This window comes from Anabrus simplex, chromosome 7 (genome assembly GCF_040414725.1).
Source record: "Anabrus simplex isolate iqAnaSimp1 chromosome 7, ASM4041472v1, whole genome shotgun sequence".
NCBI classification, from domain to species: domain Eukaryota; kingdom Metazoa; phylum Arthropoda; class Insecta; order Orthoptera; family Tettigoniidae; genus Anabrus; species Anabrus simplex.
The window spans coordinates 280,453,030-280,476,480 of NC_090271.1; the positions used below are offsets into that span (position 1 = coordinate 280,453,030).

Here is a 23,451-nt window from a genome sequence, read left to right on the forward strand (position 1 = left end):
TAATTAAAAAATAATGTTATTTGCTTTATGTCGCACTAACTACTATTTTACGGTTCGGAGATGCCGGGGTGCCGTTATTTTGTCCCGTAGGAGTTCTTTTACATGCCAGTAAATCTACAGACACAAGGCTGACGTATTTGAGCACCTTCAAATACCACCGGACTGAGCCAGGATTGAACCTGCCAAGTTAGGGTCAGAAGGCCAGCGCCTCAACCGTCTGAGCCGCTCAGCTCGGCAGATGTAAGTAATGAGGAGCATGCTCTAGTTACAGGAATAAGAAAGCCAAAAGCAAACCACACTTCAGATGTTCTGAAAACATTTTATTTGCTACTGGTGTTCAGTAACATGTCTATCGAGGGAATAATAGCTATAATCCTTTTTATAAAAATATTATCAATCAGTGAGACTACTATCAAACAGATATAACAAACAAGTTACAATGCGTGTAGAAAAAATATACTATACAAGTCAAACAACAGTTCCGATACTATTCATCCTTCTTCACTTCCTTAATTTTGGTTGAGTTGTCCCTGTAAACACAGTAATTCAGGGCTGATGCCAGTGTGAGCCAAGCTAAGTACGGCAGCATTATGAGGCCAGCTGTGTGATTGATATGATAGAAGGAATAACCACATGCAGCCACATTGATCCACAGCAAGCCAATGTCAGCCAAACTCTGTGCAACAAACATAAGAATAAAAACATTAATAAGTTTGAAAAGAAGTGCCAAAAAGCTAAATTAAAGGTGATGATGATGATGATTATTGTTGTTTAAAAGGGCCGAACACCTGAATCATCGGTCCCTAATGATACAAGGTGAAACAAAATGTAATGATAAAAAAATGGCATATCCCGCCATGTTAGGACACATCACTGATGACGTAACTTTGCAGAATATTTAATGTATTCATAGCCGCCAACTTTTAGAAATCAAAAATAAGAGGACTTTTTAATTCTTGGATTCCATCACATATATTGCACCATGGTCTAAGTGAAAAAGGGATAGAATAAAAGGCATGCATATCTATAGTCACAATGTGAACTGATCATTAAATTTAAAATCTTAAACTAAGAAAAACATAAAATGGTTATAAGAAAATGTACCTAATCACTCATTTATGACACATACATACGAATAATAATACAGTCAAACCTCGATATCTCGAACCTCTATTACTCGAATTAACTTAAATTTTCTGGCCATCTTGCCTATTCTTCACAAGTATTTATTTCTCTAATACTCAAAATTCGGTTATACGAATTCTCAATTTCTCAAAACAAACATTTCCTCCCTTGAAGAAAAAAATACTCCGTAACTTGAATTTTGTGCAACATTAACTGTGCAATTGGCATTTGTGGTTTGTGAGGAACAGTTAACAAGTAAAGAAAGGATTACGGTGAAGCTGGGAACTGTATGTCTTTTCACGAGAGTTTAATCCTGATGTAAACAAATAGGCCAAAATTAGGGAGTCTCCTGCTTAAGTAGGGGGAGTTGGCACGTCTCATAATCAATGAATCTAATTTTCAATGCCCTATTTTCTTATAAAATTGATTTAAAAGTAGATTAAAAGATAATAAAATGAAATAAGGCATTGCCTTTTAAGTGAAAATATTTCATTCAAATTAAAAGTAAAAAACACATTAAAATACAAATTAAAAACAAATAGAAAATACACTTGTAAACATGATAAAACAGACCATTATTACTCACGAAAAGTCTACTGACTGCTAGACATTTCATAGAATGAGGGAGATGGTACTAGGAATTTTTAGACTGCGGTGCAGATCGGCGCACTCTGTAAGGATGTATATTAACTGACAACAAACAAAAGAACCCTTGGCCTGTTCGGTTCGCGCAGCTTGCTTCGTCTCATCCCCATCTTCCCCGACAATACGAAATCAAGGGCTAGCATCTGCTTGGCTGGCTGTCAAGCTGCCGTTAACACATACAATAAGTAGCTGCAGTCAGGCTCGCCGATTGAGGTTATTCTTTCATTAATGCTGGAAAAGGCAATGCAATTAAAAGAAGGAAAGTAAATGTAAAGTGACCGAAAGTATTGAGCATGGAGTTAAATGGAACTATTTACGATTCCCAAGCTGTAAACCATATTTAAAAAATATATGCTCTTCCAATAAGCATACACACAGAGGGCAGAGGATGTTGTTGTGTGTAAGCCAATCAACTATGTATTTTTTGAGCGACGGTAGTGTTGCCTTCCTATTCTCTTGTATGCTGTGATAACTAGCATTGTCTAATACTATCACACTGTTTGGACTTAAGTTTGGTAGCAGTTACCTTTCCACCTAGGTTGAAAAATAGGTAAAGTTCATGTTGTCATGGTAGTCCCCTGTGATTTGCTTTGATCCGAATATCAATAAGGCGTTGTTTACAAAGACTTCCTCTCCCCCGGCATCACAACAGTAATGTGAGGACCTTTCCCTATAGCTTGTTATTATACGCATCAACAATGACTTTGAAACCCCCATTGCTTCACTTGTTGAAGCCACAACTTTATAATTCAGTTTATGAACGTTTTTCTGTTCTCGTTGGGGAGCAGCTATGTAATAGACTATTTCTCTGACTTGTCCCCTTAACAACCATTCAGATTTGTTACCAGACTTCAAAGTAGCAGCCATAACAACACTCAAATGACACTATCACTAGAATAACATACATAAAAATATTTACCAATATAGTACACGCTAAGCCAGATGGGACTGTACGACTACAACAAAAGCAAGAAAATATGTATAAAACCGACAAAATGCACTGCTACTTACTGAAGGGAGAAGCCCTCCCGGTGTGTACTTTGGTGGTTATCTGACCATAGTATTACCCTGCAACGATCAAAAGAACCTGTGCAAAGCTCACTTTCCCCACACATTCTCTACGAGTGAGTTTCATTGTGATCAATATGGTTTTAAATTGTAATGAATTTGGTGTTGATAAACTTATAAGATTGTCAATTTTTCTACAAACTTCTATTCAGCTGATGATGACGCAGTAGGGCGTCGAAACTATTACCGATTGAAAAAATATATGTTGTAATTACATCTACGCAACAACATTTTTATGTATTGAATAAGGTGGACCCAAAATTATAATAAAACGTAATCTTAGTTCAATACGGACAAACAATGAAGTTTATTAATAAAAAATAAAAAAAAGAGTGCAAAAACGGATACAGAAGTGGCAACAAAACTCTTGTGTCACCGTGTCTTCACAGTGTGCACAGTACGTTGCCAGACAGCATATGACCCCCTCCATCACTTCTCTATGATGTCACACATACACTCGGAGAGAATGCGTGGGAAAGTGAGCTTTGCACAGTTCTTTTGATCATTGCAGGGTAATACTACGGTCAGATAACCACCCACGTACACACCGGGAGGGTTTCTCCATTCAGTAAGTAGCAGGGCGTTGGCAGATCCAAAGACGATATAACACCACTGCTTCTCTCCGAGAAACGAAGGGTAAGACTTCCATACCTTGATAGTTTCTTTAATCATTCTCAGATGATTTGAAAGAGGAGTGGCCTGCCACTCCAGTTCCCAATGAGACATTACCAAATGTTTCGGCTGAGAACGAATATCACTGGCTGGAACCTTACAAAGCAACGGGGGCAGTGTGACTGCCTCCCTGGCACCCCTATCAGCTAAATGGTATCCCGCTACACCCATGTGGCTTGGGAGCCACAAAAACGTGATTCCGGTGCAAACACTCCCACACATGGCCAGCATGTCTGGATCTGCTGCACCAGAGGGTGCTACGGGAAACATGCATCAACGGACAGTAATGAACTCACGGGACTGATTGCAAAAACAGTGTTTAGATGAACGATGTGTATGGTTAAACAATATCTAAGTAAGGCAGCCGCATTGCAAAGATGTTATTTATCACTTAGACACTGCCTAAAATCGATGTTCAACCAGCCGTGTTTAAACACTGCCGACAACACTGTTTAACCTAAATTTTTAGGAGTGAATCACAATCAGAGGTTATGTAGCATGAAACATATAATTTGTATTTGTTGAGACGATTCTGGGAAGAAAGGTTAGTCCGACGGCCTTCTCTTGGGTAGTCTGCTGCGAAATTGCAGCAGTTAATTGGAAGCATATGGGCATTTCACTTTTCAATAATAATAATAATAATAATAATAATAATAATAATAATAATAATAATAATAATAATAATAATAATAATGTTATTTGTTTGACGTCCCACTAACTACTGTACTTTTACGGTCTTCGGAGACGCCGAGGTGCCGGAATTTAGTCCCGCAGGAGTTCTTTTACGTGTCAGTAAATCTACCGACATGAGGCTGTCGTATTTGAGTACCTTCAAATACCACCGGACTGAGCCAGGATCGAACCTGCCAAGTTGGGGTTAGAAGGCCAGCGCCTTAACTGTCTGAGCCACTCAGCCCGGCATTCCACTTTTCAAGAGATAATATAAAGGGACTTGTTTCTTGAGACTGACACAAGGAATAGTCCAGTAACTGTCTACATGACCACAATTCTTGGCAACTAATATATTATATTTGGGATAATCTCCCTGGAATTATGGGTCATTTCGACTACATCCATATCAGAACAACTTATCCCGATCCTCAGAGTGCTGTCACATACATCAACCGGGAGGGATTCAGTTATATTTACTGCCAGGTAAACACACATAATAGTGACACTAAAAAGTAGGCTGTGCGTTTTTTCTCGGATAATCGTCGCGCTAATTCACATAAGTTTTCGGCACCTGTGAGATAGTAAAAGGTAAGGACTGGGAAGGAAGAGCCGTGGCCATAATAGCCCCAGTATTTGCCTGGTGTAAAAATGGGGAAACTATGGAAAACAATCTTCAGAGTTGCTGATGGTGTGTTTCGAATATATGATCTCCAGAATATAAACTACAAGTATTGTACATGGCCCATACAACTCATTCGGTACACAGTAATGTAGTTTTGTCTTCCCTTCACAGAAGCTATTTAGATTACACTCACCGTAACAACACTATAACCCAAGCTACACTTCCTTGTATGGTGGTGTGTGGCTTTAGTGTCGATAATATTACCATCATCATCATTTCCCCTTATCCAGCTCTTGCCAGGTCGGGGTCTTTATGGCACTTCTCCATCTTCCACATTCCTTCCACCATTCCCCCACCACGATCTTGTCCCAGTCTAAATTTAGTCTTCTTATGCCGCTCTTCAATGATTCAATCCACCTTGTTCTAGGTCTTCCTCTTGCTCTCTCGCCCTTTGCCTCCAGTATCTGTCTTGGAATTCTATTCTCCTCCACCCTCTTTACATGTCCAAACCACCTTAGTTTATTCTTTTCAACTCTCTCATTTAGTTTTCCTATCCCAACTTCCTTCCCAACATCTTCATTTCTCACTCTTCTAATAACTTGCCATGATTGTTGTCTGTGAATGCCATATTTTGTGAGCTATAATGCAGAGCAAAATTGTCTACATAGGCTATAGCTACTGTACTACTGCTGAACCAGCAGTAGTGACACTACAGTTTATGACAATCGCGAACAGAGTGACTCGGAGAACCGATACCAGTGGGACTACACTTTCCTGAACGTGATACTGCAAATAAACCCTCCCTAATCGGATAAGGAGTAGACACAGGGACAAAAATTTCACAATAAAAACAGAGTTACCTCAGAATTTCCACTGATGCAGGATTGAAAGGATGCCATATCACCATGTGTGTGGTATCATAGGCCTTTTCTAAATTGAAGAAAACAGCCAACAAATGCTGTTTTCGGAGAAACATGTCATGGAGAGAACTCTCCAGGCATACCAAGTCGTCAGTGGTGGAGCGAGGAGCTCAAAAACCACATTGGAACTCGGACAAAAGTCCTTTCTTCTCCAAATAGCACACAAGTCAGTGATTCACCTTCCTTTCAAATAGTTTACACAGTTAATGAGGCAAATAGGCCTGTAACTTCCTGCATACTTAGGATCTTTGACGGGCTTGAAGAGAGAAAGTACTATTCCCTCTTGCAAGCCTGATGGAAACCCACCCTTTATCTAGATTCAGTTTAACAACCCAAGAAGATATAATAGGGTATCGTCACTGAGATGTTTCAACATCTGGTCTGGGAGAAGTGTCCTTGCAAACCGCCAAGATGCTGTGGAGTTTCCACTCCATAAAGGGCACGTTATAGTCCTCTGAAGGGTGAGTGGCAAAACATAGACGATGGCGTTCTGCCTCCAGCTTCAGAGCAAGGAAATCAGGATGGTAATTCCTGGAATCAGACACATGTGCAAAATGACTTGCTAGACGATTAGCAATGGAGGGTGGATCAGTGACAATACTACCTGCAATGGAAATTCCCGGTACTAAGAATGGTCCTTGTATTCCCGAAATGTGTCGAAGTTTAGTCCACATTTGAGATTACGGTGTATGCGACATCATGGATGACTCGCATCTTTCCCATGAAACTTTCCAACTCTGTCAAATAAGAACTTGTGCCTTAATGCAAAGTTAAAAAATAAAATGTCACCAAGTTGGTCACAACATGCTGCCTACAATAGCATTTATGAGTGCAACATCATTCTATGTGAACTTAGGCCATTCAGCATGTTTATGAATCCACTGGGTAAGAACCTCAATGGATTTCTGTTTCTACAAAGCAAGAATAATGAGGAAATAGTCACCGTCACAGATGTATGTGTAAGTGTACACATGAAAATCAAGACTTAGTGTATCTAAGTTGTTGGTATATTGCACATCTATGGTTTGTCAATTTTGGAGACACAATTTATGAGTTTGTTAAAGCGACAAGACAAGTTTGTATCACTGGATGATGACTGTGGTTGTTTTGTTTTGAGAGTAAATTCACATGGTTAAACTTATGGTAAATCTTCTTATTGATGGTGTGGAAACCTGGCATGCTACCCAGATTCATTCTCAGGGTTAAATAGTATCAGGTAAGGCAATGAAGCAAATTTGGATCCTCGTCATCCTTATGATCATCACCTTGGGAGAAAGAGTCTTTTCATGCTCAACTAAGTTACTTATTCCTGCACGTATTTTGCAATTGGCACCATTTTTGTCATCAATTTCATTATTTATATTTTACTCACATTTCAGGACAAATACAACAGCATATTTTTTAAAAGATAGTTTACGCCCCCATTGGGGCACTTTAATCAATCATATACGTTAAAAGTCTAATAGTATTAAATAGTCAGCTTTTCAGCGTCTTCTTCTTCTTCTTCCGCTCCCAAAACTTCCTTCATCCTGTCAGAACTGGCTGCCCTTTGGTTGTCAGTAATGGTGTACTTCCTTCGTTCAAATATTATGAGTTTGAATCTTAAGTATTTATTCCTTAACAACAGCTTATTATAAAATTTAAAAAATGCAGCTTGATGAGGACTCGAACACAGTGAAGACAGTGCCTTAGCCATTATGCCACTAGAACGTTACAGTAAAACTACTTTTATATGTTTCACACTTTTTTTTTTCTCAGTCCCAATAAAATCCTATACATATTATGGCAAGTTATTTCAGTTATACATCTTTCACGTATATGTTTTTTAAGATAATACGCTTATATCGCAAGTCCTCGAAGGGAAAATGTTTCGTTTATACGTTTACGATGGTTTCTGTCTTCAAAATCACAAGAAATATTCTAAACACAAACTTACGACTTTCACTGTACTTTTCTTGGAAATCATACCTCTACGCACAGGTTTGGTAGCGTGAGCGACCTGAAAGCTATTTTCGAGCATACTCTTTGGTGTTCTGTGCTTCAGGATTGACCAAGCTGTGATTAGCATCGTGAGATTCGTGACTAGTGAACATGGGCGAAAGAAAGAGAATGAGCATTATGATTACCGAAAAATTACATATTTTGAGTGTAGTGAAGAAGTGACAAGATGAAACGAGTTGAAATTGCTATGAAATTTGGGAATGCTCCGTCTACCTTAAATACTATTGTAGCTAAGGCTGCAAAAATTGAAGAAAACGCGCGCGTGTTAGGTGTAACGACAAATATGCGGAAAATAACAATTAGTTGGTCCGTTATTGGACGTTATGAATTTTCCAGCTAACTCATTCCTGGTTGCCAGCGTTTTCCCCAGTGTGCTAAGTTGGGCTCATCAGTTGGTAAATAGCACACGTACCAAGATGCATGGGTGGTGCATACCGTGGAGGCCACTGAGTAGGCTACTTGGAGCCACCGGCAGTGCCAATGCACTATGAGAGACTTTTGTCTCATTTTCAAAAATTGATGCCTGCCTGACCATCAGATAATAAAGATGTTGATTCCCATAGGGAGCCCGAAATATTTGTTCTGAATGAGTAAATTTATATTCATTATATTTGCATTTAGGGTGGAAAATACGAACACCTGGAAGATTGATTAACACAGTGGTTCAGGCAATATAGGGCAGAAGGCATTCCAATCAGCGGACCAATGTTTTGTGAAAAGGCAAGTGAACTAGCGATCAGACTTGATAAAGATTTTAGTGCTTCGTCGGGCTGGCTAAACAAATTTAACGTTAGACATGGTATCGGCAGTCATAATGTGTGTGAGAAAAGCAGAAGTGTCGATGCCGATACTGCAAGATTGGAAAGAAAATCATGTGAAAGAACCGACATCGATTTGCTCCTAAGGACACTTTCAATGCAGATGAGACAGGCCTTTATTTAATTTAATGCTGGCATTCAAAGGGGAAAAATGGCACAGAGGGACACAAAGCAAACAACGTGTAACAGTTCTGTTATGTGCCAACAGTGACGGAATGAAAAACTGCCTCCACTGACAACCAACTAATTTTCAAAGCCACGCTGTTTTAAAAACGTTGCTACACTTCCCACAAAATACACTAACACTATGAAAGTTTTTCAAGACTGGCTTCGAAGCGTAGACGCCAAAATGGAAGCGAAATGTTGTAAGATCTTATTGTTCGTGGATCAATGCCCAGCACATCCTTCTATTACTTTTTATCTGAAGAATGTATCTGTGGAATTTTTTCCAATTGCACGAGCGAGCTGCAGCCGCTCGATTTTGGAGTGATATGAAACTTGATATGAAAGTTGCATTATCGTAAGATGTTGGTGCAGCACGCAATCAGATGTGTAAACATCGGAAAGAAGCACGAAATGAAGATCAACATATTACAGCCAAGACTTCTCTCATTCGTTTCCCCTTTTTGTATACTTATGTGAAATACTTGTCCTAGGACTTTGCGCAGTACCATGAATTAAGAGCTGTTTCAAACTAAGCCACTAACCGCCCGTGCTTGAGAAACATTTTAAACGGAGCCCTTCACACTGGGTTACTCTGTCTCAGCGACCGGCCTTGACATAGTTTACTCCCACTACCGACATTCGAGGCAGATTTCGCAACATTCTTCAGTTGTATTCAGTTCAGAGCTCCCATCAGTGTCACTATGCATTTCATGTTCCTTCACGTTATGGACTCCGTTTCATTCAATATTAAAAACCCGCAATACAATACTGATCAATGTTTCAGTATCATGTTTTTGTCAAGATACTAAGGTAATTGTTTGTTGTATGCCACCAAAAGGACAACTAATAATGTTCAGTTCTCAAGACTTGCCTAATAGCATTACCTGGGAGGTGTCAAATGGAAATAACAATTTACATGGAGGGTAAGTTACCTGTTAGGGGCTGCCTGGCCGAGGCGGTAAAGGCATACTCTGTTCGCCCGGAAGGACGTGGGTTCGAATCCCCGTCAGGAAGTTGTAAAGTTTAAGAAATGAGATTTCCACTTCCGGAGGTGCATATGGCCCTGTGGTTCACTCAGCCTACACCAAAAATGAGTACCAGGTTAATTCCTGGGGGCAAAGGCAGCCGGGCGTAGAGCTAACCACTCTACCCCATCAAGTACCGAGGTTAAAGATAGTGGAAGCCTTTACCTTCCACCCTTCCAAGGGCTTTCATGGCCTGTACAGAAAAGACTTTGCTTAAGTTACCTGTTACTTTACCAGCAGGTGATGTTCGTCTCTTTACATCAAAGTCTTGCCTGCCCAAAGTTTGTTATATTTTTGTAACACTACTCTTTCGTCAGAAATCACCCAGAACAAATTGTGCTGCTTTCCTTTGGATCATTTCTAGTTCTGAATCAAGTAATCCTGGTGTGGGGTGTCATACACTGGAACCATACTAAAATTGGCATCTCACCAGTGACTTACATGCCATCTCCTTTACATCCTTACTACAATCCCTAAACACCCTCATAACCATATGAAGGGAGATCTGCAACCATCATTTACAACCTTGTTAATGTGATCACCCCAATGAAGATCTTTCGCCACCCCAAAGTCTACAAGCTCTTGAAGATGCCCTTTAGGAAGAGTGAGGACGTCTGTCTGAACTGAACATGCGAAGTCTTGTGGGAAACACGAGAAGGCATTGTGAGCTGCTATACATGTGAGGGGTGGCAATACTCTTTATTACGATGCTTAATTACCACATAGCCATTCTGTTGTATGACCAGGGACCACTTTGTAACACATTATGCAATGATGATGTCATATATTGAGTGTCCAAAGAATGTTTTTCATTTCAATTCTTAATTGTTACAAAGAAGGAGGTTTGTTTTCGTTCCAATATGAATGTGTATCCTGGAGTTATGAACATATAAGAATGTGACCAGGTTTCTTTTCTTGGGCAGTACGTATAGCACACTTTACATTAATGGTTGCAAACTTTTCACATTAAAAATACCATCAGGAATTCAGTAAATTTTAGCTTTTGTTACAGATCACTTTATATTTGTCCAATACTGAGCCTGTTACAAGATCAATTTTTATCTGTTCAATATTAGGCCTTCAGAGTGTTACAGAATAAATGCAGATCAGGATGATGTCACTGATTTTAAAAAAATTATCAAGTCATCATCAATAAGTTACAATGTCTCTTGCTGATGACTCAACTCAAAACCATTACCAATGTTCATTTCATGAATCACAATTTCCTGGACCTTGCTGGCATTTCGTGCTCCTTCTCACGTCACAAACAAGCTTTCTTACTTTTTGCTAATCAGAATGTACGATTTCTGGTAACAAAATCTGCTGGTATTGAATGTGAATGGATTTGTCAAGTGCCATGTATGATAGAATTTAGAATTTCCTTTTTGTTTTGTTTACCCATTGATCAGTTGAAAAGGTACTACCGGTATATAAAGTAATACTGAGAGATTGGTCTTTGTAAATTATTTTTTTACCTCTTTCTCTTAGATCCCAAAAGAAAAGTGTGTACTATACTGATTTCAAGTTAATTGTTTATTATACAACTGAAGAATTAGTCAGTTATTTAGGTAAATTAATTAATTGAACTAAACAGAATTCTGTATATTTTCTACCTACGAATAAAGGGATATGGAGATTTTTCTTTTTTTCCAAATTAGAATAAAATAATATCTCTTACCAAAGCCAAGTTATGTGCACCAAAGAAGATAGGTGTCCAGGCCCAATTCAGGATCAGCTGTGTTCCATATAATATTAGGGGTAGCCGTGCTGGTCCTGTGTTAAAATGCATAAAATAAATCTTTCCACACTTCCATATTTTATATTATTGAAATTGGTTGATTAATCATACATAGTACAACATACAGGAAGTGGGAGGCCACAGAACTACACAAGATAATGTTGTAATATCACAAAAACAGAAGGATTTCAAAAACTCTAAGCAATCTTACTACTATAAAAGGAAACTAAAACTTACTGGCAATGCTTAGCAAAGCTGTGCACTTCTTTAAAATTTGTATTTACTTGTGAGACAGAACAAAATATGATTAGAAACATAATGTTGTGCCTACTTAACCTGACCTGCACAGAGAATAAAAATACAGAAATATGTTATATCTAGAAAACAGCACAGATACACAATTCATAAAAACAAGTGAAAATGTTCATGTTCAAATTCTTGTAACTGTGAATGGTCCTACAGAGACAATGATGCAAGTGTCATGGCCTGAAAGCAGATAGGGATGGACTGCAAATGGAGTCGTTAAGAGTTGAGAACGCTGTCTCTCGAACCGATACTTTCCACTCCAGTGATGCCCTAACGTCATCTATGACCTGTTTTTGGAAGTGTTTGGATTTATAGTTTCATGTCTCTCCCACGATTACCTCCTAATGACTGTGGTTCGATAAATACATGGAGAACATTATTAGCCAGTAAACATTAAATATTGTTTTGGGTTAACATCATTATTGTTAATGTAGCATTTTGGCAATGGCGACTATGATGATGATGATGATGAAGATAAGCTATTGTAGTTTAGGGGAAGGCGCCTAAAATTTAATTTTTAAATATCTATGTTATTGGTCCTATCGAAAAGTACTACATAACAAAAGTTATAGAGGATACAATTTCCTATCGTTTATATTTTATTCAATTTTACCGAACCGACTATGATAAGAGTGGCATTTCAAAATCTGAAGAAAACTAAATGTGAAGGCCTACAATATGAAAAGAGTAACATTGATCAACAATATAATGTTATTGACCATTGTTTGTTGCGATGTTCTTTGTCTCTTATGCTGCCACTCAACTCTGATAGATGGGATTACTGCTGCGTACCAAGTATAACAGCCTGACAATATTGGCAGGAAATAGCTGGGGAATTAGAAAACTTTCTTCTTTAGCATGTCTTTCCTCTGGTTCATACATTTCCTGATACTGCTGGTACGTAACACACTGGTTCATCATAGTATTCCAGCTACCTTCGATCCTACTCTGATGCGTTGTTTTGAATGAGCAGTGTGCACACTTAAAGCAGAGGCTCAAGTAGTAGTAGTAGTAGTAGTAGTAGTAGTAGTAGTAGTAGTAGCAGTAGTAGTATCTGGTCTAGAATTACAATTTAGGCCTATTCCAAATTATAGCTACCACAATTCACTAAATAACTCAAAATTCAACCTGAAAAGAGCAGTTTCATAACAAAAGCTTCTTCCTCTTAACTTTTATTAAATTCTACATTCATTTTATTCCAAATTAGCAGTGAAGAGGGGGTTTTTCCTCTGGCTTGGAGGAAAAACTTGCCTCCAAGTCAGATAGATTTTTCCACTGCCAGTGTAGTGAATTGAGATTTTCCAACTCATCAGGTACTCCTAGGAAACAGCTTATACATTGTTGGATGCGCTTGTGAACAGTCTGCTGGTGAGAGAGCTCTTGCGTTATTGCAGTGATAAAGTAGTTAAAACCTATTGAAATTGTTTAATTTTGTGTGTGTGTGTGATCCATTTAGTGCTATTTATATATTGGTGTTTAGTGCTTGTTGGTAGAAATTGAGAGTAGTGATATTTGAATTTTATAACAAGTAATTCAGTTGGTGTTCAGTAGATTATGTTTTCTAGGTTAAGTAGGCTAGCTAGGTGTACCTTGTTTCGAATTTAGGTTTAGGAAATACTTTAGGTAATAATATTAACTTTAAAATTAAAAAAAAAAAAAAAATCTGTAGGTTTGTTCGTATAATACTTACTAAGGCAGATTATCATAAGGAGTTGTAATTTCCACCGCAACTTTTCCGGTATTCGTATAGATATCCGTTCTAACTATCATGAAGGTGATAATTAAATAAATAAATATAACTTAAATTAAAGAACACGATATGCCTGTAAACTTCAATTTAAAAAGAAGTTAAGAAAATACACGGTAATTTCACTGGATAATTATGGTTCTTAACAATTTTTGGATTGTTGACGATTGTTGCTACATGCACATGGTAGTTGTGTAAACAAATACAAAATCATCGAAACAGACTTTCAACCTATTAGGTCGTGTTACGTACATTTAGTACGTGTTGAAGAGATGTTAAGTAAAGAACAAAAATGGCCAACCGGACACCCTGGGATCTGAACCCACAACCTCCCGATTTTGCGTCGGTTGCTCTACCAATTGCGCTATGGTGGCCTAGGCCATTTTTGTTCTGTTAGAAAGGATCTAAGCTACAGGTCTGGCACTACTGCCATCACACTGTAGGGTGCATTTAAGTCGTCCATAGAAGGCCAAATCAATGAATATTGAATTTTCATGACTGCATTGTAATCGAAACAGACTTTCAACCTATTAGGTCGTGTTACTTACATTTAGGGGTATGAAGTTTTGAAATCTGTAAATAGCTTCACGGAGAATAAAAGTAAGTTATAGCCAGGATCTACAAGTGAAAGCAAAATGCTGAGTGTGAGAACGAAAAATGAGGATGAAATAAAAGTTAATATGAAGAGTTGCAAACATTACTCACTTCCTCTTTCCTCCAGCCCTATGCTTGTACAGTTCAAGTTGGGTCGGTGTTGACCTTCACACTGACTGAGGACCGCTCTGAGGTTGTGTTGGATAGCGGAAACAGCGCATGAGGGGAGGGAGAGTGAGTAGAAGGATGGGAGGATGGACTTGTAATGCATGTCGCGACAGACTTAATTTATGTTGCTTCAGATCTTTTTCAATTATTGTGTCAACCAGGATGTTCCTTTCTTCTTGGATTTTGTTAAGATTATAAATGGGATTGGATATTTGATCAAGGTTTTTGTAAATATTTTCTAAAATGTTTAATAAAAGTTCCCTTTTTAGTTACATGTAGGATATCTAAATCTTTATCTGTGGTGGAGAATGAGTGATTGTGATATTTCATGTGTTCACTCATAGCAGAAAATCTTCTGTATTTCTTTGTAGTGGATTTGAAAATTTCTCGCAGTCTGTCTAACATAACTGGTGTCGCACTGGTTACACTCCAACTTGTAGACCCCTGATTGCAAATGATTGTTGGATTTGTTGAGTCTATTCATATAATAGAAAAGTTTGGATGTACAGTAGAAGTCCACTATAGCGAGTACGGCAAATAACGAGAACCCCGTTATAACGATAACTTTTGTCCGTCCCTTCAAAATTCCTATATTAAACTGTGTATTATCCTTCGGTTACAGCGAGAGCCCTATCACTGACGCTTTCGTTATTACGAGCGATTATGCGCGCTCGATTTTTTCCGTTGCCGATATTTATGCACCCAGCCATTATACTGCATGCGATTGATCATCTTCGGTACAGTATCGTTTTCTCGCTATGCCCACCAGCGAGCTCTCTCATCGACATTCGAAAGCAATGTCGGAGTCGATTAGTAATACCCGTCGACTGCTCTTCCGCAAGGAAAATGAAAATTGAAGAGGAGAACATGTTTTCGTTATAAATGCGTAAATAACATGCCCGATAACCGTTGATAGCTTGTTAAAGATAAACGCTGAATAAACGATCGCTTAATTTTAATTTAAAGATAAAAATTTAATTGTTCCATATTGAAAAGTATCACAGTTAGAATTGAAATAATAAATAAAGAGGTTCAACCTATTCAATACCAAAGAATAAGAACATTCTTATTTAATAATAAGTAGAAGTGGTACCAGTTTCGACCCTAGTCCAGGTCATCATCAGCCGATTAAAACATGAAAAACAATGCATAGGAAAAAAGAAAAGAAAAGATCAAGTTCACTCCAGATTAGAAGAGGCGATATAAAACATGACGGGGGTAGACACTGTAAAATTTAGATGAAGTAAAATGTTAGTCACTTAAAAGAAACGGTGCGTAATTTTCTGAGCGGTGGTGTCACAGTGTATACAAGCTAGCTCATTTAACCGTTCTCTGCTTTTCATAAACATTATAAGACTTTGCCTAACACTGCGTGTGCCATACCGCCACTCAGAAAATTACGCACTGTTTCTTTTAAGCGACTTACATTTTACTTCTAAATTTTACAGTGTCTACCCCAGTCATTTTTTATATCGCCTCTTCTACTGATCCGGAGTGAACTTATCTTTTCTTTTATTTATTTATTTATTATTTATTTATTATGGCTTCTTTCATGTGGCGAAGTTAGGGCCTCTTTTCTTTTTTCCTATGCAATGTTTTTCATGTTTTAATCGGCTGATGATGACCTGGACTAGGGTCGAAACCGGTACCACTTCTACTTATTATTAAATAAGAATGTAATCACTGCATTTCTTATTCTTTGGTATTGAATAGGTTGAACCTCTTTATTTATTATTTTGATTCTAACTGCTTAATTTTAATGCTAAATACTGCAATTAAGTGAGAATGAGATAGGCCTACACCTCAAGATATGGCAGAGTGCGTCATTGATTATGAGGTAAGGTAAGGGTGTGTTCTGCCCAAAGGTAGGTCCGAACCTCCGCAGAGGTGTGCCTGAGCTGGATTTTACGTGCGGTAGGGTGGCCAGTTCCTCTCCGCTCCTCCATTCCCTTACCCCCACCAACAGCGCGTGGCAACCCATCCACTACTGATTACGAGGTTAGTTTATATTTTCTTGCGTCCAGCTAGGCTATTATCATGTAAATATATAGCGAGAAGGTTATAATTTCTCTACTGGCGCTTGAGGTATGTTTTCATCAAAAGTTAGGATAGGTGACGCTATTTGAATAACAAAACTGAAACGTTTGCCACAAAATGCGATCGATCATCTTCGGTACGGTATAGTTTTCGTGCTATGCGACTTTGCGAGCTCTCTCGTCAACATTCGAAGGCGATATTGGAGTCGATTAGTAATACCTGTTGACTACTGTTCTCTAATGAAAATTAGAAATGAAAGAGGATAACACGTTTTCATAATAAATGCATAAATAACATGGCCGATAGCAGTTGTTAACTCGTTAAAAATAAAGGCTAAAGTAAACGATCTATTAATTTTAATGGGATACCGTATACTGAAATTAAGTAAGAATGTGAAACACCTCAAGATATGGCAGGGTACATCACTGATTTCAGAGGATAGTTTATATTTTCTCTCAATTTTTAGTGAGGAGGTTATAATTTCTCTGCATGCATTTTTAACAGGTTTTCATGATACATATACGGCTAGGTTAGGTGATGCCGTTTGAAGAAGAATACTGAAATGTTTGCCACAGAAGTCTCTGGAGCGATACCGTATTTCTCCGAATCCAAGACGACGTTTTTTTCTCAGAATCTCATGTGAAAAATCAAAGGTCGTTTTACATTCGCGGCCTGATAGTAATTAACACCACTGGCAACTACCGCAGTAACCACGCTGTTCCTTTTCACTCTCCCCACGCGCGCACACAAAACTCGTTGACAATAAACGACCGCCTATATATCATACATAGCTAGTCGCTGTGACCGGTTGTACATAGCCTATGTGTAACATCACTGAATCTCAGGAAATAGTGAAGAAGGAATAACATTCTATTATCCCAAGTTTCTCAAATCTGCACAATGGCATCAAAACATGCGAGCCTTTGAATTTTTAGAAAGGCCACGGCTACTCAGTAATAGTTATAACGCGTCTTCTGATGCTTAGTAAATTATTTATAGATAGCAAGAATATTTTCGTGATGGATTGTCGTATTGTAAAGATACGTGGAACAGGTATTGCCGGCAAATTTTCAACGAGTTCTTGTCGATGTTAGGATGCCAATTTTAAGTTAATGGCTATTAAATACTCGGAAATGTATAATAATTGTGCAGCCGCAAGATACAGCATAGGCCTAACTAAAGCCAATATTCGGTGTTACCGTGAGACAAAGATAGCTTAAAAATGCATACTGCACAAAAAATGCATTCATTGGCCCGCAACAAGGATGCTTTAAAGAAGTCGAAGATGAAATTGTGAGGTATGTGCACAAAAATACATGGGTGGAATTGCCATACCGTGACTTTCGAAGTCCGCAATTAAGACCTGTACATCGCTAGCCGCTGAAGTTGGCCGAATCCGGCAAGCAAGACGTGTGTGTAGCGGCAGCCAGTTATATCTGATGCTGAGTGAAAGTAACAGTTATATAGTGAGCAATAATATTTTCCTGATGGATCGTTGTATTGTAGAGACGCGTGGAATGTGTATTGCCGGCAAATTTTTAACGAGTTCCCTTCGATATTATGATGCCAATTTTAAGTTAATGGTTATTAAACCCGCTGAAATAAAGCATAATTGTACAGCCGCAAAAAAATGCGGCATAACTAAAGCCAATGTTCGGCGTCTACAAATAGTCCAAAAATGCATACTGTATAAGAAAGACATTCATATGATTTTACAAAGCACTTTTTAAGCCTGATTAAAATTTTTTGAAGGAAAAAGGGGAGGTCGTCTTGGATTTGGAGAAATACAGTAATATATATTTTTCAGAATGAAATTAAACACACACTTTCACGTACGTGTTGAATTTCGGGAAAACAACAAACAAGTAAGCCGTAGTGTGGATATTATCTGCGAAAACGCAAGTTTTGAACAAACTGATTGCAATGTCATACCGATTTTAATGTGTATGGGGGTCTTCCCCGACTTTTAAAAAAATTGGATATAACGACAATTCACTATAGCGAGTAAAATTTTCGCCGTTATGAATTCTCGCTATAACAGACTTCTACTGTAGTACTGTTAGTTCTAAAAGTGTGGTTAAGGTTCTGTTTTTTTAAAACACACACACTCTCTCTCTCTAACTGGGATCTCCCCGCAAAACCAAAAAGTAACCTATGGAGGGAAGTGATTGAACAATTACTTACAAACACACAGAAATTCTCTTAACGACAATATCATTATTATTACCATCAAAGCCACCACCATCCCGCCAAACTAGGTATGAAGCATAGCCCATACTAGAATACAAAACAGTCCACACAGGGCCAAATGCACTATTGGGTGGTCGCCATTTAGGTAGTACTAGGCTCTGAAAACAAAAAAGAATTACAAGTAACATTTATCTAAAAGAACAAAACAGGTTCCATTAATCTTACTTCAAACAACAAAAAGTATGTATTTACCTCATACCAAGGCTTAATATTTCTAACTGTGATAAGACCTCCCAGCCAGCCTCCTACATTTGGAAACACCACTGCACCAACAGCCGACCACACAACAGGCATTTCTGAAAAATATTTGCAAGAAATAATTTAAGCAGAAGAACCTCTTTATCACAGAATATTTACCGCAATACTGTCACAGAACATTTAATAATAATGTAATTGGTTTTAACGTCCCATTAACTACTTGTACGGGTTTTGGAGACACCAAGGCACCGTAATTTTGTCCAGCAGGAGTTCTTTTTATGTGCCAGTAAATCTACTCACACAGGGATGATGTATTTGAGCACCTGCAAATATCACTGGACTCAGCCAGGATAGAACCTGCCAATTTGGGCCCAGAAAGACAGTGCCTTGATCGTCTGAGCCACTCAGCCCAGCAGCAGAACATTTTAAGCAAGCCTCGTACCTACGGGAGTAACAGAGTCTGACTTCCATTTGACAGGTGAGGGATTCCTTGGAAACAACTTGGTGAATGAAATGGAATTTGATAGGGAGCTATCAATATTAATAGAGGTTTATGAAAAGAAAAAAAAGACAGAAAGTAGAATTAGCTGAATCAACAAAAAGGATGTGTCTGGGTGTGTTAAGAGTTTATATATTTGGGTAAGGAAAGATAACAAGGAAGAGAGAGAAGATTACAAAATATACAGGTGTTATAAAGGGCAGTGTGTGGGGTAGGGATGTTTACCAGGAATACTATTGCAGGCAACATAGTTTCTGATAGGCACGTACAGTAAGTAAATGAATGATGTGGGCAGGTTTAGCTGTTGGAGGAATTAGGATAAGAACTGTCTCAGTCTACTCATGATGTGAGGGTGCAGATGAGGATGAAGTTGACAAGTTTTATGAAGCACTGAGTGACATCGTAGTCATGATCAACAGCAAGGCCAGGATAATGTTAATGGGCAACTTCAATGCGAGAGTTGGAAACAGAACTAAAGGATACAAAAAAGTGATAGAAAAATGTGGGGAAGATATGGAAACTAATAGGAATGGAAAGCGTTCACTGGACTTCTGTGCTAGTATGGGTTTTGCAGTTATGAATGAATTCTTCAAGCAAAAGGCTATTCATTGCTACACTTGTGAATGTAAGGATACCAGATCCATAACAGACTATACCATAAGTGACCTTAAATTCAGGAAAATCTGTAAGGAATGTGCAGGTATTCTGGAAAATGTTTAATGATACAGACCACTAACTAATCTGTAGTGAATTAAGTAGCCTATCTCTAGACCTAGGATACAGAAAATGAAATGTCAGCAGATGAATAAGAGTAGAAAATCTACTGGACGAGGAAATTAGATGGAAGTAGCCTAAATGGATACGATTAGCGAAAAGTTTCAAACAATAGACAATAAGCAGGTTCAGGATACAGGAAGAGAATGGGTAATAGGAACAGCAAGGGAATGCCTAGGATCAGCTGTGTATAAAAATGCGAAAAAGCGAAAATCTTGGTGAAATGAAGTGAGAGCAGCTTCTAAACATCAAAAGAAGGCATATCAGAAATGGATCCAAATAAGGGCTGATGCAGACAGGGAAATGCACGGAGACTAAAGAAACAGAGTGAAACAAATAATAGTTGTATCCAAGAAGTTGTCTTCATAGGATTTCGGTAATAATCTCGAAAGGCTAGGTCAAGCGGCAGGAAGAGATTTCTGGACAGTAATCAAGAAGCTTAGAAAGCAAGGGAAAAAGGAAATGAATAGTAAATCAGGTAAGCTCATAATAGATTCATGGGAATCACTGAACAGATGGAAGGAATACTTTAAAAATCTTCTCAACGTTCACGGAAATCTTTCTGGTGACGCCAAGAACAACCAAGCTCATGGGGAGGTGAACAATAATGTTGGTGAAATTAAGCTTGAGGATATGGAAAGGATGCTAATTAAACTCCACTGTCATAAAGGTGCACGAATAAATGAAATTCGACCTGAAATGGTGAAATATAGTGGGAAGGCAGGGATGAAATGGCTTTATAGATGTTAGTAAGGTACCTTCTAATTGGACGAAATAAGTAACTGCACCTATCTATAAGCAAGGGAACAGGAAGGACTGCAACAACTATTGAGGTATTTCACTGACCAGTATACCAGGCAAGGTGTTCACTGGCATTTTGGATGGGAGTGCGATCAGTAGTTGAGAGTAAGTTGGATGAAAAGCAGTATGGATTCAGACCACCGAGGAGCTGTCGGGATCAGAAAAACCTTAACAAAGAAAACACACTATGGGGATGAAACAGGTTTTTCTTTGTCCTTTGTGTGTCACTGCAGCATCAGCTCGGGCTTAACATTGCTCTTATTGCTGGCAGTACATTTGTTGGGGAGCCACCTTAGAGAGTAATTGACCGTTGTCTCCTAGGTTGATGACTAAGATGGTTGGGAGAAAGTTGTTTGAAAACTAGTGTGGTTTCAGATCACAGGAGAGCTGTTAAGATCAGATTTTCAGTATGCACCGGGTAACTGAAAAGTGTTACGGGAGGAATAAACAGTTATGTTTACGTTGCATACATCTACAGAAATCATATGACAGAGTAGGGCGAGGGAAAAGATGTTTGCCCTACTGGGGTACCATGGGATTAAGTGTATATTATTAAAAGCAAAAGAAAGCATTTATGTTCACAATTGGGCTGCGGTGAAAATTGATGGTAGAACGAGTTCTTGGTTCAAGGTACTTACACAGGTTAGACACGGCTGTAATCTTTCACCTTTGTTATTCATAGTTTTCTTGGATCATATACCGTAAGATACGAGATACGTATAAAATGGCAGGGAAGGATTCAGTTAGTTGGAAATGTAGCAAGCAGTTTGGTCTATGTCGACAACTTGGTCTTAATGGCACATTATGCTGAAAGCCTGCAATCTAATATCTTGGAACCTGAAAATAGTTGCAATGAGTAAGATATGAAAATTAGCCTTTTCAAGACTAACGTGATGTCAATAGGTAAGAAATCTAAGGGAAATGAATGTCAGGTTGGGAATACAAAGGTGGAACAGGTATTGAGGATATGTGTATTCTCCCAGGATGGTAGTACTGTAACTGACATTGAATCACGGTGCAACGAAGGTAATGCAGTGAGTTCACAGTTGCGATCAACAGTATTCTGTAAGAAGGAAGTGAGCACCCAGACAAAATTATCTTTACACCAGTCTGTTTTCAGACTAACTTTGCTTTACGGGTGTGAAAGCTAAGCAGACTCAGGATATCTCACTCATAAGTTAGAAATAACAGACAAGACAGTAGCGAGAATTATTGCTGATCCAAGCAGGTTGGAGCAATGCAAGGAGGGTACTTGGAATTAGGAGTTAAAGGCTATGTTAGGAATTAACTCTATTGATTAAACTGTATGCATAAACCAACTTTGGTGGTGGGGTCATGTGAGGTGAATGGAGGAAGAATAATGACCTCTGTCAAGCAGGGTAAGAGAAGTAGAGGGAGACAAAGACGACGATGGTTAGACTCTGTTTCTAATGATTTAAAAATAAGAAGTATAGAACTAAATTAAGTCACAGAGCTTGTTATAAATAGAGAATTGTGGCATCATATAGTAAATTCACAGAGGCTTGCATAAATAAATAAATAAATTTAATTAATTATTTAAATAAATTAATTAAAATTAATTATTTAAATAAATTAATTTAATTTATTTATTTATGCAAGCCTCTGTGAATTTACTATATTAATTAATTAATTAATTTATTTATTTGTCTTTTTGAAAGTACACAGGCAGTAAGCCCAATCCAGTACCTTCTTAACACAACAGTACTTATAATGCATATATGTAAGTAAAGATAAATACATAATATTAATGCTGAAGATAATAAAGACAAGGAAGAAGAATGAATGGAAAACACATATACAGAGAAAAGAGCACCTATTATATAGAAAAGGAGTCTGAATTTATAAATTAGAAACACAGGCCTTTAAATGAGTATTAATGACAGTGTGCGATTCTGAAAATAAATCTATACCTGCAGCAAACGTGTTGTAAAATCGTAGAATTTTAATAAATGGCGAGTTCAAGCGATAAGATGTTCTAGATCTTGGAACTTGAAATACTGAGTTCATGCGAGCTCCAGCTTGTGGAACATGAAAGGAGATAAAATTGAGCAGTTCTATGGAATTAAATTTATTTCTTACGATTTTATTTAACGTTTTTAGAGAAATAATGATTCTTCTGATGTGCAACGATGTGAGGTTAAAGTTACTTCTTAAATACTGTGTTGATGTATCAAAAGGGCAAAATGTCTTATTTGTTTTATAATACAGATACCGCAAAAACTTGTTTTGAACAACTTCAATAGTATGTATTTGTTCTTTAGAACATGGGTCCCAAATTACAGATGCATTTTCTAATTTACTCCTAATAAGGCTAGTAAATAACTGAATAACAATCGATTATTGAGTGAATAATTTAGAACTCCTTATTATAATCCTGAGCATACGGTTGGCATCGTTCGTTATTTTTGTAAAATGGGCGTTGAATGTTAATTTTTAATCAAATATTACTCCTAAGTCTCTTATTGCCGAAACTGTTTCTAGTTTGGTATCTTTTATATAGTATGACGCAATCGTACCTTTCTTTTTCCTGGTAAAAGTTACTGATTTACATTTCTTTACATTAAGAGACATACGATTCATATTGC

General features: G+C 37.9%; 1 protein-coding gene across 2 annotated transcripts in view; it reads right to left on the reverse strand.

The window, feature by feature from the left end:
* Positions 1-299: 299 nt before the first annotated feature.
* LOC136877556 (translocator protein) overlaps positions 300-23,451 on the reverse strand; it is a 54,206-nt gene continuing 31,054 nt past the window's right edge. For both annotated transcript variants that reach the window (XM_067151696.2, XM_067151697.2), the window contains exons 2-5: positions 18,766-18,869; positions 18,551-18,671; positions 11,412-11,506; positions 300-676 (exon numbers count right to left, since the gene is read on the reverse strand). In XM_067151696.2, the coding sequence (XP_067007797.1) occupies positions 488-676; positions 11,412-11,506; positions 18,551-18,671; positions 18,766-18,867 (507 nt within the window). In that variant the 5' untranslated portion in view covers positions 18,868-18,869 and the 3' untranslated portion in view covers positions 300-487. The remainder of the gene's footprint in view (positions 677-11,411; positions 11,507-18,550; positions 18,672-18,765; positions 18,870-23,451) is intronic.